This window comes from Leucoraja erinacea, chromosome 19, assembly GCF_028641065.1.
Source record: "Leucoraja erinacea ecotype New England chromosome 19, Leri_hhj_1, whole genome shotgun sequence".
In the NCBI taxonomy this organism is placed as follows: Eukaryota; Metazoa; Chordata; class Chondrichthyes; order Rajiformes; family Rajidae; genus Leucoraja; species Leucoraja erinaceus.
Genome location: NC_073395.1, coordinates 7734484 through 7751814, shown reverse-complemented (window position 1 = coordinate 7751814; position 17331 = coordinate 7734484). Strand labels below are relative to the sequence as shown.

Genomic DNA, 17331 nt, shown 5'->3' with positions numbered 1-17331 from the left:
TGTCCAACCCCTTAAGAATTTTGTAAGTTTCTATAAGATCCCCGCTCAATCTTCTAAATTCTAGAGAGTATAAACCAAGTCTATCCAGTCTTTCTTCATAAGACAGTCCTGACATCCCAGGAATCAGTCTGGTGAACCGTCTCTGCACTCCCTCTATGGCAATAATGTCCTTCCTCAGATTCCTCAGATCATGGCTGATCGTGCCCTATCAATAACCCGTGCCTGCCTTCTCCCCATATCCCTTGACTCCACTAGTCCCTAGAGCTCTAACTAACTCTCTCTTAAATCCATCCAGTGATTTGGCCTCCATTGCCCTCTGTGGCAGGGAATTCCATAAATTCACAACTCTCTGGGTGAAAAAAAAAATTCTCACCTCAGTCTTAAACGACCTCCTAAGGGTTCGTTCTAAGGGGCAGGCCATTTAGGACTGAGATGTGGCAAACCCTTTTTCACCCAGAGAGTTGTGAATCTGTGGAATTCTCAGCCATGGAAAGCAGTGGAGGCCAATTCACTGGATGTTTTCAAGAGAGAGTTAGATTTAGCTCTTAGGGCTAAAGAAGTCAAGGGATATGGGGAGAAAGCAGGAACGGGGTACTGATTTTGGATGATCAGCCATGATCATCCAAATTGTTAAGGGCTTGGACACGCTAGAGGCAGGAAACATGTTCCCGATGTTGGGGGAGTTCAGAACCAGGGGCCACAGTTTAAGAATAAGGAGTAAGCCATTTAGAACGGAGACGAGGAAACACTTTTTCTCACAGAGAGTGGTGAGTCTGTGGAATTCTCTGCCTCAGAGGGCGGCAGAGGCAGGTTCTCTGGATGCTTTCAAGAGAGAGCTAGATAGGGCTCTTAAAAATAGCAGTCAGGTGATATGGGGAGAAGGCAGGAACGGGATACTGATTGGGGATGATCAGCTATGATCACATTGAATGGCAGTGCTGGCTCGAAGGGCCAAATGGCCTACTCCTGCACCTATTGTCTATTGTGTATTGATCACATTGAATGGCGGTGCTGGCGCGAAGGGCCGAAGTGCCGTTAGCCTATCCCTGCACCTATTGTCTATGTTTCTATTTCACTCAACTTCAATGTCAGCATGGCCACCTTCACTCTATGACACGAGTGTTTAATTAGCGGCGGTGGACATGGAGGTGTGATTGTTGCCACTCTTTCTCCAGGCCAGTGCTCGGCGGGACATTTCTCCTCGGACGGGTTTCGCCCGTGTCGCTCGTGCCCGACCGGCACCTTCCAGCCCGAGGCCGGACGCACCCAGTGCTTCTACTGCGGCGGCGGGTTGCTGACCAAGTACGAGGGCGCCGTCTCCTTCCAAGATTGCGAAACGAGAGGTAAGTCCGTCCCGGTGGATGACCTGCGCGGGAAGGAACTGCAGATGCTGGTTTAAACCGAAGATTGACGCAACAAGCTGGAGTAACTCAGCGGGACAAGCAGCATCTCTGGAGAGAAGGAGTGGGTTACGAATGGGTTACTCCAGCTTTTTGTGTCTCTGTTTGGTTTATAACTTCATCAGAGATTGGAGCAGGATTCGACCATTCAGCCCATCAAGTCTACTCCGCCATTCAATCATGGCTGATCTATCTCTCCCTCCTAACCCCATTCTGCCTTCTCCTCATAACCCCTGACACCCACACTATTCAAGAATCAATCGATCTCTGCCTTAAAAATATCCGTTGGCTTGGCCTCCACAGCCTTCTGTGGCAATGAATTCCACAGATTCACCACCCTCTAACTAAAGAAATTCCTCCTCATCTCCTTCCTAAAGGAACATCCTTTCAGTCTGAGGCTATGACCTCTGGTCCTCAACTCTCCCACTAGTGGAAACATCCTCTCCACATCCACTCTATCCAGGTCTTTCACTATAAGTGCAAATATTAGCTCGCTTATCCCTTAACTCCTCTTAGCTTGTCTATTGTCACCTCCCCATCGCCACTCAACACTTGTCGGAACAAGGAACTGCAGATGCTGGTTTACACAAAGGACACATTTGCACTTTCAGTTGGGCGTTCAGGTTTTCTTCCCGTTTGTTGACGGAATTTATTGTTGTGATGAAACAAAGTCACTTGCACCTTTTGGTCAAGGAAACTAAATGATATTTATAACCATTTACTCTACATTCACATTTCTTTATCAGATTTTTAATTCAAATTTTATTATTATTCTTTTTTTAAATTTCATTAAGCCCCTGTCCCACTTAGGAGACCTAAACAGCAACCTCTGGTGACCTTGCCCGCCACCCATAAGGTTTCCATGAGGTCACCGGAGGTTTTGGTCGCTCTCCCTAATGGTCGCAAGTGGTTTCCGCGTGATCGAGGCTTCATCTAGGTTGCTGCTATTTTTTCATCATGATTAAAACCGGCCTCGACTAAAAATAGGTTGCCGTTTTAAAAATCGATCATTTTTTAGTCGCAGGTCTAGTCGAAGCCGGTTTTCTTCATAGTCGAGGAAGGTTTTCAACATATGTGTGGGAGGTGGTAGGAGGTTGCAGGTCACCTCGACCTTGATTTTCTTTTGGGTGGAGGGCAAGGTCACCAGAGGTTGCTGTTTAGGTCTCCTAAGTGGGACAGGGGCCTTAGTACTTTACATTCAAGTTTAATTAGCTTAAAGTCTTGTCTGGTGGATAACATCGTCATTTGATGTTAAACTCAGTATTTCCTAACACGTTTACTGTGAACTTTGACATAAAATTTAGTGTTGAATTAATATTTCTGAACAGTTCTGTGACTTCTTACGAGCCTAATCGATCGCTCAGTGAAATATTTTTACCGTTGATAAACCTCTCCACAGTTCATTGCTCCCCTGGTCACTATTACAACTCCACCACACACAGATGCATAAGATGCCCAGTTGCAACTTATCAGCCAGAGTTTGGCCAGAATTACTGCATTACCTGCCCTGGAAACACCACCACGGATGTTGACGGCTCCACCAACGTTACCCAGTGTAAAAGTAAGTCATCGTTAACATGTTGGGGAAATGGTCGTCTCGAAGGGCATGTTTGGGCTATTTGGTCACTGCAGTCATGGGGAAGTGTTTTGTAATGCAGGCACCTGGTGTTCTCTGCAGGGGTTACATTCATTCTCACAGAGCTGCTCATAATAAGGGGCGGCACTATGGCGCAGCTGGTAGTGCTGCTGCCTCACAGTGCCAGGGACCCGGGTTCAATCTTGACCTCTGCTACTGTCTGTGCGGAGTTTGAACGTTCTCCCTGTGACTGTGTGGGTTTCCCCCGGGTGCACCGGTTTCCTCCACATTCCAAAAACATGCGGGTTTGCAGGTTAATTCTCTTCTGTAAATTGTCCCTCGTGTGTAAGTTGTGAAACTGGGACAACATAGAACTAGTATTCAGGTGATCAATGGTCTGCGCGGACTCAGTGGGCCACAGGGCCTGTTTCAATGCTGTATCTCTAAACGGAACATAGGGTGCTACTCCTCATCAGCCTGAAACCTCCAGTGATCTGTGTCAAAATATTCCCCTCTCAGGACCCCGCTGTCATTAGTGAAGAGCCAAGGGTGTTTTAGTCATATGTGTAGCAAGGAGCTACAGATTCTGATTTACACCGAAGATAGACACAGAAAGCTGGAGTAATTCAACGGGACAGGCAGCATCTCTGGAGCGAAGGAATGGGTGACGTTTCAGTCTGAAGAGTGGTCTCGACCCGAAACGTCGCCCATTCCTTTGCTCCAGATATGCTGCCTGTCCTGCTAAGTTACTCCAGCATTTTGTGTTTGCTTGTCATATGCCCCAAACAGACAATAAAATTCTTACTTGCAGTAGCACAACAGAATATGTAAGCACAGTACACTGTAAACAATATAGTAAACGCACGCACATTCCTACACACATACGTACACTTCAAAGTATAATAGTTCAATAATAATAATAGTCTTGTAGTTTGCAGTTTATGGGAGGTTGCAGTGTTTTATAGCCTGTTGGCGGTAGGGAAGAAGCTGCTCCTGAACCTGGACGTTACAGTTTTCAGGCTCCTGTACTTTCTTCCCCTTGTCAGGGGTGAAATTAGTATGTGGCCAGGGTGGTGTGGGTCTCTGATTAGGCCTCAGTGCCGCAGGATTCCTGGCGACAGTGACATCACCAATCTGGCTCATTATTCAACCACGTTAAACAATAGCCACAGCCCAGTAATCAGGAAGCAATTTTTTAGTCAACTTTTTAATCATTGTGGACAGCGTTAATTAAAGATCAAAGCGTGCGTGTATGATTCAAGTAAAAGCCGGGATATCAAACACATTGAAAAGTTATTTTAAGAATAACCTATTTAACAAGGTTCTGGTCACGAAATTGTGATGCGTAGATTTAGTTTCTTGTTTGGGCCAGATAGTTTGCAAAGAATTACCTTCAGAGGAATTTCTTTAGGACTGTACCTTAGCTTATGGGAGGGCTTATCAAATAGTGAAAGGCCCAGATAGAGTGAACTTGGAGAGGATGTTTCCACTAGTAGGAGAGTCTAGGACCAGAGGCCATAGCCTCAGAATAAAAGGATGTGCCTTTAGAAAGGCAATGAGGAGGAATTTCTTTAGTCAGAGGGGGGTGAACCTGGGGAATTCATTGCTGTAGAAGGCTACGGAGGCCAGGTCGATGGATATTTTTAAGGAGGAGATTGATTGATTCTTGATGAGTATGGGTGGCAGGGGAGGCAGGAGAATGGGGTTGATAGGGAAAAATAGAAAATAGATCAGCCAATGGCCGAGTAGACTTGATGGGCCGAATGGCCTAATTCTGCTCCTATAACTATCAGGGGTGGCGTAGCGGTAGAGTTGCTGCCTTATAGCACCAGATTCCCAGGTTCCATCCTAACAACGAGTGCCGTCTGCAGGAGTAGGCCATTCAGCCCTTCGAGCCTGCACCGCCATTCAATATGATCATGGCTGATCATCCAACTCAGTATCCTGTACCTGCCTTCTCTCCATACCCCCTGATCCCTTTAGCCACAAGGGTCACATCTAACTCCCTCTTAAATATAGCCAATGAACTGGCCTCAACTACCTTCTGTAGCAGAGCATTCCACATATTCACCGCTCTCTGTGTAAAAAATGATTTTTTCATCTCGGTCCTAAAATACTTCCATTTATCCTTAAACTGTGACCCCTTGTTCTGGACTTCCCCAACATTGGGAATAATCTTCCTGCATCTAGCCTGTCCAACCCCTTATGGGCCAGTACATGTGAGTAGGACTGGCTGTACAGGTTCCTGTTAAATCTCCTTAATCTTTTGACTCCCCATCTGGGAGAAAGACCATGTTCATGTGGAGTTTGCACGCTCTCCCTGTGACCGCGTGGCCCCGGTTTGCTCCCACGTGCAGGTTTGTAGGTGAATTAACCTCTGTAAATCACCCCTAGTGTGCAGGGAGTGGTTGCAAAAATGGGATAACATAGAGCTGGTATGAACATGGATTCAGTGGGCCGAAGGGCCTGTTTCAATGCTGTATCTCTAAACTAAACTTTCTCAGCATTGCTAATACGTTGAGGTACTTAAAATAAAACCAATACGGTACCCAATACTCCAGATGAGGTCTCACAATGCCTCACATAATGGAAGCATAACCCCCTTACTTTTGCAATACATTAGTGGGCTTGTCCCACTTAGGGGACTCTTTAGGCGACTGCCAGGGACTAGTTTTAATGGAGTTAAAACTACGACAGCACCTATATAAATCTACGGCAACAACTACCTCAAGCTCCGGCAGCAAAAATTGTCGCCACTGACGCCAAAAATGTTTTAACACGTTGAAAATTTTGCGGTGGTCGCCCAGAAAATCGCCTAAGTAGGACAGGCCCATTACATTCGCTTTAGCTTTCTTGATCACCTGCACATTTCCCAGTTGAATGTTGTGTGTCCTTTCCAAAAGACCAGCAGTGCGGCGGAGATCTCGGAGATTACATGGGCTTCATTGAGTCACCAAACTATCCTGGAGATTATCCCTCGAACGTGGAGTGCGTTTGGAACATAAACCCTCCACCAAAGAGAAGGATCCTGATTGTGGTGCCAGAGATATTCTTACCGATGGAAGACGAGTGCGGAGACGTGTTGGTGATGAGAAAGAGTTGTGAGTATTTACACTCGGTGTTTATTATTTGTTTTAAACATTGTGTTCAGCTTTTACGCAACAAAACACTCTCACTGTCCCTCGATACACTCGACAATAAAATACACTGAACTGATATTAGTGTAGGTAGGCACACAAAAATGCTGGAGAAACTCAGCGGGTGCAGCAGCATCTATGGAGCGAAGGAGATAGGCAACGTTTTGGGCCCAAACCCTTCTTCAGGCTGATAGACTCTTCTTCAGACTCCGAAGATAGACACAAAAAGTTGGAGTAACTCAGCGGGATAGGCAGCATCTCTGGAGAGAAGGAATAGGTGACGTTTCGGGTGGAGGCCCTTCTTCAGAACTTATGTTACTTACACACATTTTGATCCAAATTTTAATCATTTTTTTCACTTTCAGTCTCAACGCAAGAATATGCAGCACGGAAACAAGCCCTTGGGCTCAACTCATCCAAGCCCGCCAACGTGCCCTCTCTAAGCTAGTCCCATTTCTCCGCGTTTGGCCCACGCCAACTTTAAAATTGGCTGGGAACTTCCCTCGAGTTGATGCTGCATATTTGAGAAGATTCTCACATTCTATCCTGTTGTGTGTTTGCAGCCTCACCAACATCCGTCACCACCTATGAAACGTGCCAGACCTACGAACGGCCGATTGCATTCACCTCAAGGTCTCGGAAACTATGGATTCAGTTCAAAGCCAACGAAGGGAACAGTGCCAAAGGATTTCAAGTTCCATACGTCACGTACGATGGTAAGGAAATTGGTTAGTGCGGGCGTCGGGGGTCATGGGGAGAAGGCGGGAGTATGAGGTTAGGAGGGAACCCGAGTACTGGGATAACGTGCAAACTCCGCACAGCCAGTACCTGGGGTCACAATCACTGTAAGGCAGCAACTCTACCGCTGCGCCGCCCATATTAATTAATTCATTGCCGTGATTAATTAACAAATAAGACATTTATTTCTTTGTGGAAGAGTGGGAAAGCGGGATAACACAGAATTAGTGTCACCTTGGCCACAGGGCCTATTTCCATGCTGTATCTCTAAACTATATTTAAAAAATAATTCATTATTTATGAATAAATCCATTTATTTATATTTGTTTAAAAAAATCAAATGTTTATTTATTGATTTTAATTATTGATTTTATTTTGTATATTTATACATATGTTCATAATTGTTATCAGTGATTTAGATGAGGGGAACATCTCTCACAGTTTTACCCAGGATGACAGTGAGAGGGGGAAAGATTTAATATGAACCTGAGGGGCAACATTTTCAGAGGGTGTTGGGTACATGGAACAAGCTGCCAGAGAAAGTACCACCTACTCACCTCTACTAGAAGGACCTGTACTCGCTGGAGTTTAGAAGGATGAGGAGGGACCTCAACGAAACTTACCGAATAGTGAAAGGCCTGGATAGAGTGGATGTGGTAAGGATATTTCCACTAGCGGGGGAGTCTAGGACCAGAGGTCGTAGAATTAAAGGACGTTCCTTTAGGAAGGTGATGAAGAGGAATTTCTTTAGTCAGAGGGTGGTGAATCAGTAGAGTTCACTGCCAGAGAAGGCTGTGGAGGCCGTCAATGGATATTTTTTAAGGCAGAGATAGATACATTCTGGATTAGTGCGGGTGTCAGGGGTTATAGGGAGAAGGCAGGAGAATGGGGTTAGGAGGAGGAGATAGATCAGCCATGATTGACTGACGGAGTATACATGATGGGCCGAATGGCCCAATTCTGCTCCTATCACTTATGAACTAAGTATTTAAAAGACTCTAAGTTGGGCAGATGCATGGATAGGGAGGATTTGAGGCACGTGGGCCAAATGCAGACACTTGGAGAGATGGCACATTGATGGGCTTGGACAAGTTTGGCTGGATTTGGTGCTGTATGAGTCTAAGACTCTAAAAAGCCAATGCAAAAAAACCCGGTGATTTTAATACTGCATGGCGATTCACTGTAATAATTGCAACCGTTGATTTCGTAACCTTGCAAATAATTTACTGAAGAGCATTTGTCCAAGTCGAAGTGGTAAATTGCTGCTTAATTCTTCTTTCGTGACCAGAGGACTACCAGCAGCTAATAGAAGACATCGTCAGGGACGGACGGTTGTACGCTTCGGAGAATCACCAAGAAATCCTTAAAGTAAGTGTACTATAGGGAGGAAAATTGGGATGTGCCCTTGTGGTTGGGTGGAGGGAAAGTTTCCAAGCCGTGATTTATTTAAATTTTAAATTTTTATTTAAAAAAATGACAGGACAAGAAGTTAATCAAAGCGCTCTTTGATGTGTTGGCTCACCCTCAAAACTACTTCAAATACACGGCGCAAGAATCAAAGGAAATGTTCCCCAGATCATTTATAAAGTTGCTGCGGTCCAAGGTTTCCAGGTTTTTGAGGCCTTACAAGTAGGTTTGCTGCTAAAGATGTCTCACGTGTTGTTTCTATTGCAATCTGGAGAAAGAGAGGCATCTCTTCCTGCACCACTGTTGGCCCACTTTCTCCTTACAGCTCAAGCCTCTGTTTAACGGTCCTCGGTTTTAATTTTGAATGTCGTTTCCTATCTTCCTTCTACTAAACCGTGCACCTACTTTTGTTCGGTATTCGTTTGGAAAGCAGAAATAACTGCGCATGTATCTTTGGCTGTAAATGTGTGCACTGCAGGTGGTTCACATGTTCGAAGAACATTTGATTTTAACACACGGCGACTGTTGACATGGTTTCATTTTTAATCTCCTCGACAGGAAGGGAAAAAAAATAGATCCAATAGGACAAAATCTTTTTCTGACAACATGTTGGAAAGTAGCAAGGAAACAAATTGGCAACTACCTGCGAAAAAAGTATCAAAATGATACACAGCAGAAATAAAAGAAAACGATGTAACTAATATTTGGAACTTTAATTGCACTTGAATGTTGTATTTGAATCAGTTTAGAAACAAAACATCTAAATTGCATTCTCCTTAGGTCAAAAAGTACTATTTGGATAAGCGAGTTCGGTATTCCGAAAAACGCAAGGAATCATGGGATTCGGCAAAGGTCACTTGCGATAAACATTCTCGCTAACTGTTGGCGCATCTTCTCCGCGCTGGCTGTAGGCCTGGCTACTGCTCCGGGCCGGTGTCCCGTCAGTCCAGGGTCACCTCGGATATCTCCGGCCACCCCCGGACAGCGATCGGACACTCGGGAGGGGATGGGGACTGTCCAATAGCAATTCGACAGCGCTTGCAGCGCCGGAGACACGGGTTCGATCCTGACTACGGATGAAACGCAGGTCTGCATACATGCAGCAGCACAGTTGCCGAGAATGTTTATCGCGAGTGACCTATGACCTGGGCATGCGCAGTTGGAATACCTAATTCGCCTATTGTATAAACTCTTAACTAACCTTCCGAGAAGAGGCAGAATTGGGCTGTCCTTCTCCAGTTCTTGATGAGCAAAGGTCATTTTATTTTGTTGACCTTCAACAGAGGTACACAAAGCTTTATTCTTTGGCCCCCAGGAAGGTTTTGTTTTACAAAAAAAAACGTTAAGGACATTTTGCAAGCTTAACACAGAATGTTACCATTTATTTTCTGTCATTTTTATTTGAGGGCTGAGGGGAGTTAGAGGAAAAAATATAATTCCCAGTACGTCCAATATCAAGTGTTGCTTGCGGCAAAATGTCGTGTTTTAATGATTGGTAACCCTTCCCTCGATAAAGAAAATCAGACTAGGCGATTCTCAGCTCTTTGTGGTACAGCCATATTGGTTGTTTTATCTGCATAGGTGATGTTAATTGGGAAAATCTGTTTTTTTTTAATCTTTGAAAATCCATTGCATTCTCTTTATATTTATGCTACTGATATAGTTTGGCGTCATGGTAGCTAAGCTATCATCTGAGTTTCTAACTGGAATAGGCAGGTCTTCCTGTTGGTCTGAAATGTCATTATCTGTACAGAACTGGAAGTGTTTTACAGATTCCCGCGTTATTTCTCCTATTCTTAGGTTACTGGTCTGATCGATTCTTTACCTAAGCTTAAAAAAAAATACCTGTAGATGCTGCTTGATAAGCTTTATTACCAATGTGTAAATTATGTACAAATGTTGGCATTTTTTTTTTCCATATGAAATTAAGTTAATATTTACCATGGTAGATAGAGGGAAAAAAAAGTAAAAATACAATATGTATAAACTGCAATAAGATTTTGTTACTTTATATAAATGGCAATGGTCATAGACTTACAGTAAAGGATCCACGCAGTTTTAATACTGCAAGTTTTATCACTGTAAAGTGTTGTAAATGTAACCTATAACCCGACACATTTTTCTATGTTTATCTTGTTTTCTCTCTGTATTTAGTTTTATTTTCCATGTTAGAACTCTGAAGCAGGCACATAAAGGATTTTGTCTGTTTACTCATTTTCATAATAAACTTCAAAGATTACTTTAAAAAAAACCTAAAGAAATGGAGTATTGGTTGGAGTACCGATGGGCAGTATACAGACACCATTTATAATATTATAACATTATTATTATTATTATTTGTGATACAGCTCGGACACAATTTATAATATATCCTTGTTATCATATGACAAGGAGCTACAGATAGACACAAAATGCTGGAATAATACAGAGGGTCAGGCAGCATCTCTGGAGAAAAAGGACAGGTGACATTTCAGGTTGGGACTGTCTGAAGAAAGGTCCCAACCCAAAAGTCACCAATCCTTTTTAGACAATAGACAATAGACAATAGGTGCAGGAGTAGACCATTCGGCCCTTTGGACCAGCACCGCCATTCAATGTGATCATCCCCAATCAATACCCCGTTTCTGCCTTCTCCCCATATCCCCTTACTCCACTATCTTTAAGAGCCCTATCAAGCGCTCTCTTGAAAGTATCCTGAGAAGTGGCCAGAGATGCTGCCTGATCTGCTGAGTTGCTCCAGCGTTTTGTGTCTATCTTTGGCATAAACCAGCATCTGCAGTTCCATTTTATTTTAAGGAACGACAGATGCGGGTTTACAAAAAAAACCCACAACAGAACTGGAGTAAATCAAGGGGTCAGGCAGCATCTCTGGAGAGATCTGAAGAAGGGTCCCGACCCAAAACGTCACCTATCCATGTTTTCCAGAGATGCTGCCTGACCCGATGACATACTCCAGCACTTTGAGTCTTTTTGTGTAATATAGCTTTGTGTTTCCTGACAGGTGAGCAGAACTGTGTCTGTTACTCAACAACAGCATTAGAACACGTAGAGATGCCCCAAGTGTACAACAATTAATTGCAAATGTTTACAAGTACAATTTTTTGGTTGAAATAAGCAAACTGGTTGACGTCACTTGAGGTTTCCAGGCAGAGACACAAATTAATGATTTAGTTCGGAAACTGCTCATATCAAGTCCACGTGCTTTATAATCATATAACATACTCTCAACACAAAGCTGGGAAATAGTATTCATATTGCTTACTGACCTGCAATCCTGTCTTCCCGATATTCACTTATTCCAGACGCGAAGAACATGTCAGTAACTCCTAACTCAGTATTTCTAGTTTATAAGAACCAACCAACCAAGGGGCGGCACGGTGGCGCAGAGTTGCTGCCTTACAGCGCTTGCTGCTCCAGAGTACCAGGTTCGATCCCGACTAGGGAGTTTGTTTGTTCTCCCCGTGACCGCATGGGTTTTAACCGAGATCTTCGTTTTCCTCCCACACTCCAATGACGTACAGGTTTGCAGGTTAATTGGCTTGGTATAAATGTAATTTGTCCCTAGTGCGTGTAGGATAGTGTTAGTGTACGGGGATCGCTGGTCAGCGTGGACTCGATGGGCCGAAGGGCATGTCTCCGCGCCGTATCTCTAAACTAAACCTCTCCTCCAAAAAAAACCAAGTAGCCAGTCATTCTACTGCCTCACAGAAACCATAGTAATTATCTTACCATTTGCTCTTAGTGGCGATCTTGTTCACAGTGAACACACAAGGGGTGGTTCTCACAAGTGCACCATGTGATAAGCCAGGGTCCAGTGTTTGTATTTGCTCAGTTGGAAGTCAGTGATTTTTAACATTCTACATGATAGCAATTTAGCAAGACTAAGTTAATAATCCGAGTGTAAATAAACTAAATTGCACATGAGAGGAATACATCGGGTAGATGCACAGTCTCTTGCCCAGAATAGGAGAATCGAGAACCAGAGAACATATGTTTAAGTTGGGGGGATAAAGATTTAATAGGAATTAGGGGTAACTTTTTCACTTAAAGGGTGGTTGGTGTATGGAACGAATTGCCAGAGGCAGGTGGGACTAGCGTAGCTGTGACATGTACGGCGTTCGATAAATTGACAAAGGCTATCTTGAAAGCGTGAACCATTCTGTTACTTTCCTATTCAATTTCCTTTTTAAACTAGTTTGTAATCATATGTATAGTCAGAGTTCTCAATAATCTCTGGGATATTTCACTTTGTGAATATGATGGATAAAATATGATGAACAGAATATTCCCTATCTAAGAGTCTCAAGAAGCTTACTTACAAAAGGAAAGGAGTGGTGACTTGTATATGAAGAATAATTAAGGAGAGTGTTGTGTTCTTAAGATGTTGTGTGAAAATACAAGGTTTTGTTGTTACATTTCCAACAGCAATTCCCTTTCCACAGTAAAGAGAAAAGCCAAGTGGATGCCAGAAACCTAAATTCATTCATATGGCTGACAAGGAATTGCCAGTCTTCTAAACACTAGTTCTCTCCACAAATGCTGGCAAACCTTATACATAGATCTAACACTTACCAGCAAGCTCCTAATGAGTTTGCATGTTTTGATCGAAGTGGGCATCGTTGGCAAGTCACAACTGTTCCCCCATTCTTTCTTGTAGTTGAGATTATGTTGTGGGTCCTGTTGCTTGAACGAGGGCAGTCCATGTGGTGAGGGTACTGTCAGGATAGGAAGCCCCCTAGATCTGACCCGCTGCCAAATAAGATACATCTGCTTATGTTTGAGTTAGAATTATGGGGGACTCTTGAGGTTTTTAGTTTTAGAGATACAGCGTGGAAACAAGCTCTTCGGCCCACCGAGTCCACGCCGACCAGCTATCCCCGGTCCAGTAACACCATCCTACACACACGAGGGACAATTTACAATTATACCAAGCCAATTAACCTACAAACTTGACTGTCTTAGTGTTATTGAAGCTCGACCCAAGCCGGCAACTGCAATGTGTTTAGATGCTGGTTTATACCGAAGGTAGACACAAAGTGCTGGAGTAACTCAGCAGGTCAGGCAGCATCCCTGGAGAAAAAAGATGGGTGACGTTTCCGGTCGGAATCCTTCTTCAGACTCTGACTTTTGCTTTCCTCTCTCAGTCAGTGCCAGACGGTTCACTGCTCCATGAACAGGGAGGTCCCTGGGCTCAATGCCACCAATCTCAGGACAGTGAAAGAATCCTCCATCACGACATGCCATTGTCAAGATGATTTATTTTTCTGGTTGCATACCATAGAATTATTTTGCTAATATTTCTGCCAGTGACATTCAGTCTCTGGAACATTTTCATAAATTTACCTGAGCAATACATGATGATACATTCTTCTTTCATTTTTATTAAATACAGATTTATGTGACTGGCTAATTCAGCTTTGCTTATGTAATATCTCTTTGTCTTTTTACTTAATATCACAGGATTCTGCAAAAAAAAAGGATACTTCTCTAATAGTGCCTAAACTCTGGAAAGTTTTAAAAATAGTCTGGTCAAAATTAACTCTACTGTCAACAATCTAGAAGATAGCTTTACCATCTAAAAACAGTGCCATATCACTACAAAAGCTGCATTTTAAAAATACAGGTAGAGCCTAGTGTAATCAGAGGAATACACGCAGGAATTCATTGTACGAGATGGTTCCTTGTAGATGCTTGTCATAATAGGAAGACAGGTAGTAAAATTCCTCCTCGGACAGGTTGATTCCATACTGCCGCAGCACCTAATCAACACAAAATACAGTTCAGTACTCGAAATGGACATTTGTGACAACTGCATGCAAAGTAAGTTGAGAACATCTTGGTGTATGTTAATTTTTTTTATGGTTTATCTCAAGATGTTAACTGATTTCAAAGTAGTTCTTTGTTTGAACAAGAAAGACGCATATTGCTGGAGTAGCTCAGCGGGACAGTCAACATCTCTGGAGAGAAGGAACGGGTAGCGTTTCGGGTCGAGACCTGAAATAGAGTCTCAACCCAAAACGCCACCCATTCCTTCTCTCCGGAGATGCCGCCTGTCCTGCTGAGTTACTCCAGTAATGTGTGTCGATCTTTGGTTTAAACCAGCATCTGCAACCAGTTCTTTCCCACACATTTTGTTTGGACAAGAGCTGGTATCTTCTTCCGGGTGTGATTAGGTCATTAAGTCTCACTGCTTTATTCCAAGACAAACAACAGGGATCATTTCTGGAGACACGGGATGGGTGACGTTTCGGATGGTGACTCGTCTTCGGACCCGGCCCGCCTTTGTCTCCCGAGATGCTGCCTGACCCGTTGAGTAACTCCAGCACTTTGTGACTATCTTTGGTATAAACCAACATCTGCAGTTCCTCGTTTCTACTGCCTAGACTTTTTTTTGTGGTTATTGTGTACTAAAGTAGATTACTTCTTAGCGACCCCTCCAGCCCCTAAAGAAACTTTAACCAATTTCTTCCATCATCTGATAAGCACATCTAAATGGTTTTAGTCTTTCAAAAAATTGTTTACAATACTGTCTAATTTGATGAGTGGGTGAAATTTTCAGTAGGACTGGCCGTTTAATGCCAGAACTCCCCTAAAGCCGGCACCTGCCAGCAACCAACATCACAAATGATGCAAAGGCCACAGAGGCAGCACAGTAAGTTGCTAATGGGGGTGGCACAGCAGCGCAGCGGTTGAATCCCTGCCTTACAGCACCAGAGAGGCAGGTTCGATCCTGACTACGGGTGCTGTCAGTACGGAGTTTGTACGTTCTCCCTGTGACCCATTTGGGTTTTCTCCGGGCCCTCCAGTTTCCTCCCACACTCCGAAGACGTACAGGTTTGTAGGCTAATTGGCTTGGTGAAATTGTAAATTGTCCGTAGTGTGTGTAGGATGGTGCGAGTGTACAGTGATTGGTGGGCCTGTTTCTACGCTGCATCGCTAAACTAACCCAAGATATTGCCCAGTCTTTGTGCAAAACATTGGGATGAGCAAAATGAACCAGTAACAAAAGAATGGGGTACAAACCTGTCGAAATACAAAGAGTGAGAGGTAGCCACTCCCTGTCTCGTCATAGGCTTTAAACGTTCGACGCATCAACTTCCAACATTTTGTTATGCATGGCTGAACCCGCATCATTAATTGAGTAAGTGTATCATGTTCTGTTCCGGGGCTCATCTGTAAGAGAGAAGTACACTACAAACCACGATAACATTCAATACGAGCTCGAGATGTGAAGAAAAGACTGCAAGAAAGCCGGCACAAGGTGATGGGATGATGTAGCGCTCTGGCACATCTGAAGAGAAACAACGCTCCTGTGGCGAGACCCCACTCACTTTGTAAGTAGCCAATTTAATTAACTCTGCTGGCTAAATACTCTTCTGCAACACTGAACGCAAGGTCAGGCGGCTGATCACTTCAGTCCCTCTGCTTCCTCTACTTGGTGAGCAAGTGGTGTGAGGGAAACAAACAAATTAAATGGTTTGAATTTTGCAGCATGATATGGGTTTAGAAGAACATAAAGGATTATTATTTCTCCAAGAGCTCTGCAGTACAAGCCTTTTACACTGTGTGGTTGCAATATGGGCAGTGTTGCTTTTGTGGCCTCAAAAGATTTTGCTTGACATACTGTTAAAAAAAGTGAAAAATAACACTGTCGCTAAGCCATTACAGCAACACAGTAGATCAGCATTTTGGTCGGCGGGTTAGAGCAAAGGGCCTGAAACTTTACACATTCTATAAAACACAAATTGTTCTAGCTTTGTGTTGTTTGCTTCATTCCTTGCCTTGACAAGCAACAGTTTTTTTACCAACAATAAACCTTGCATTTAAAACATTGTTTTGGTTGCAGATGGCTCCAAGGGAAAGAAATGTAGAAAGGTCTTGTAAATTGATTTTTAAAAAAGGGTATCAAGTGAGCCTGGCCAATGTAACATGACTACTTGGTCAAAATTCATTAGTTTGTTTTTAGAAAAACATTATTTTATTTTAATTCAAACCAGAAAGACAAGTGCCAATGGTTCTCTGGTAAGGATACAAGCTTCTAATTATCACATTATGGAAGCTCCCTCTAGTATGGAATTATGTTCCTCGGTTTGCATTTGCATCTAACAATTAATTGGACAAAAATATTGGGCTCTCAAAGTTCCCTTCATGAAGCCACACACCACAAGCCAGTCGGAGGCACCAGACCTAGTCTTTGGCTGATGTCAGTGAGCTTTGAGGAGGAAAAAATAACTTTTGCATTTGTAGGTGGCGGAAAGTGCATCGTGCACGAAAATGTGTTCAATCACTATTATGTTTTCTTTAGAATTGCAGCGTTTAAAAAAAAGTTTGGAGCACAGAAACAGGCCCTTTGCTCCAACACGCTGGCCAAAATGCCCATTTACTCTGCTCTCATTTCCCTCTAAATGCTTCCTATCCAAAGTCTGATCAAGGATAGTCCGAGGGTCACTAAAGAGGTAGATAGTAGTTCAGGACTGTTCTTTGGTTCTTTGGTGGGATGATTCAGTTGCCTGATAACAGCTGGGAAGAAACTGTCCCTGAATCTGGAGGTGTGCGTTTTCATACTTCTGTATCTTTTGCCCGATTGGAGAGGGGAGAAGAGGGGGTGGCCAGGGTGCGACTGGTCCTTGATTATGCTGCTGGCCTCGCCGAGGCAGCGTGAGGTATAGATGGAATCAATGGTTTGCGTGATGGTCTGGGCTGCGTCCACAATTCGCTGCAATTTCTTGCTAACTCAAATCTTATACAGCTGCACCCCTCATTGTACATACCGGCACCTTTGGATATGGGATCCTCATTCTCTGCAGTGGGTTCGTTTCCAGTTGCCCCATTGACAAAACAAGTTGCTGAAGAAATTCATTGTATGTGAAGTATCCAGTGTTCTTATTTTCATACTTCTTTACCAGCTGCTGGAACTCCTCTGGTTTAACAGACATGCAGTATTTCTTCAATATAGCTGGAAGATAGAAATTTGAAGACATATATATATATACATATATATATATATATACACACACACACACACACACACACATACACAGTATATAAAATTAATCAACATCAAGTTAAATAA

General features: G+C 43.4%; 2 protein-coding genes across 5 annotated transcripts in view; one reads left to right on the top strand and one right to left on the bottom strand.

Moving 5' to 3' along the window:
• The window catches only part of scube1 (signal peptide, CUB domain, EGF-like 1), a 189337-nt gene extending 178818 nt beyond the window's left edge, over nucleotides 1–10519 (top strand). For all 4 annotated transcript variants that reach the window (XM_055650219.1, XM_055650220.1, XM_055650217.1 and 1 more), the window contains 6 exons: nucleotides 1176–1343; nucleotides 2800–2961; nucleotides 5880–6077; nucleotides 6677–6829; nucleotides 8140–8219; nucleotides 8332–10519. In XM_055650219.1, coding sequence (XP_055506194.1) covers nucleotides 1176–1343; nucleotides 2800–2961; nucleotides 5880–6077; nucleotides 6677–6829; nucleotides 8140–8219; nucleotides 8332–8484 — 914 coding nt within the window. In that variant the 3' untranslated portion in view covers nucleotides 8485–10519. The remainder of the gene's footprint in view (nucleotides 1–1175; nucleotides 1344–2799; nucleotides 2962–5879; nucleotides 6078–6676; nucleotides 6830–8139; nucleotides 8220–8331) is intronic.
• Nucleotides 10520–13370: 2851 nt separating this feature from the next.
• Nucleotides 13371–17331, bottom strand: part of efcab6 (EF-hand calcium binding domain 6) — a 47272-nt gene continuing 43311 nt past the window's right edge. Inside the window, exons 28-30 of the mRNA XM_055650216.1 lie at nucleotides 17030–17214; nucleotides 15282–15431; nucleotides 13371–14017 (exon numbers count right to left, since the gene is read on the bottom strand). Of these exons, the coding sequence (XP_055506191.1) occupies nucleotides 13898–14017; nucleotides 15282–15431; nucleotides 17030–17214 (455 nt within the window). The 3' untranslated portion in view covers nucleotides 13371–13897. The remainder of the gene's footprint in view (nucleotides 14018–15281; nucleotides 15432–17029; nucleotides 17215–17331) is intronic.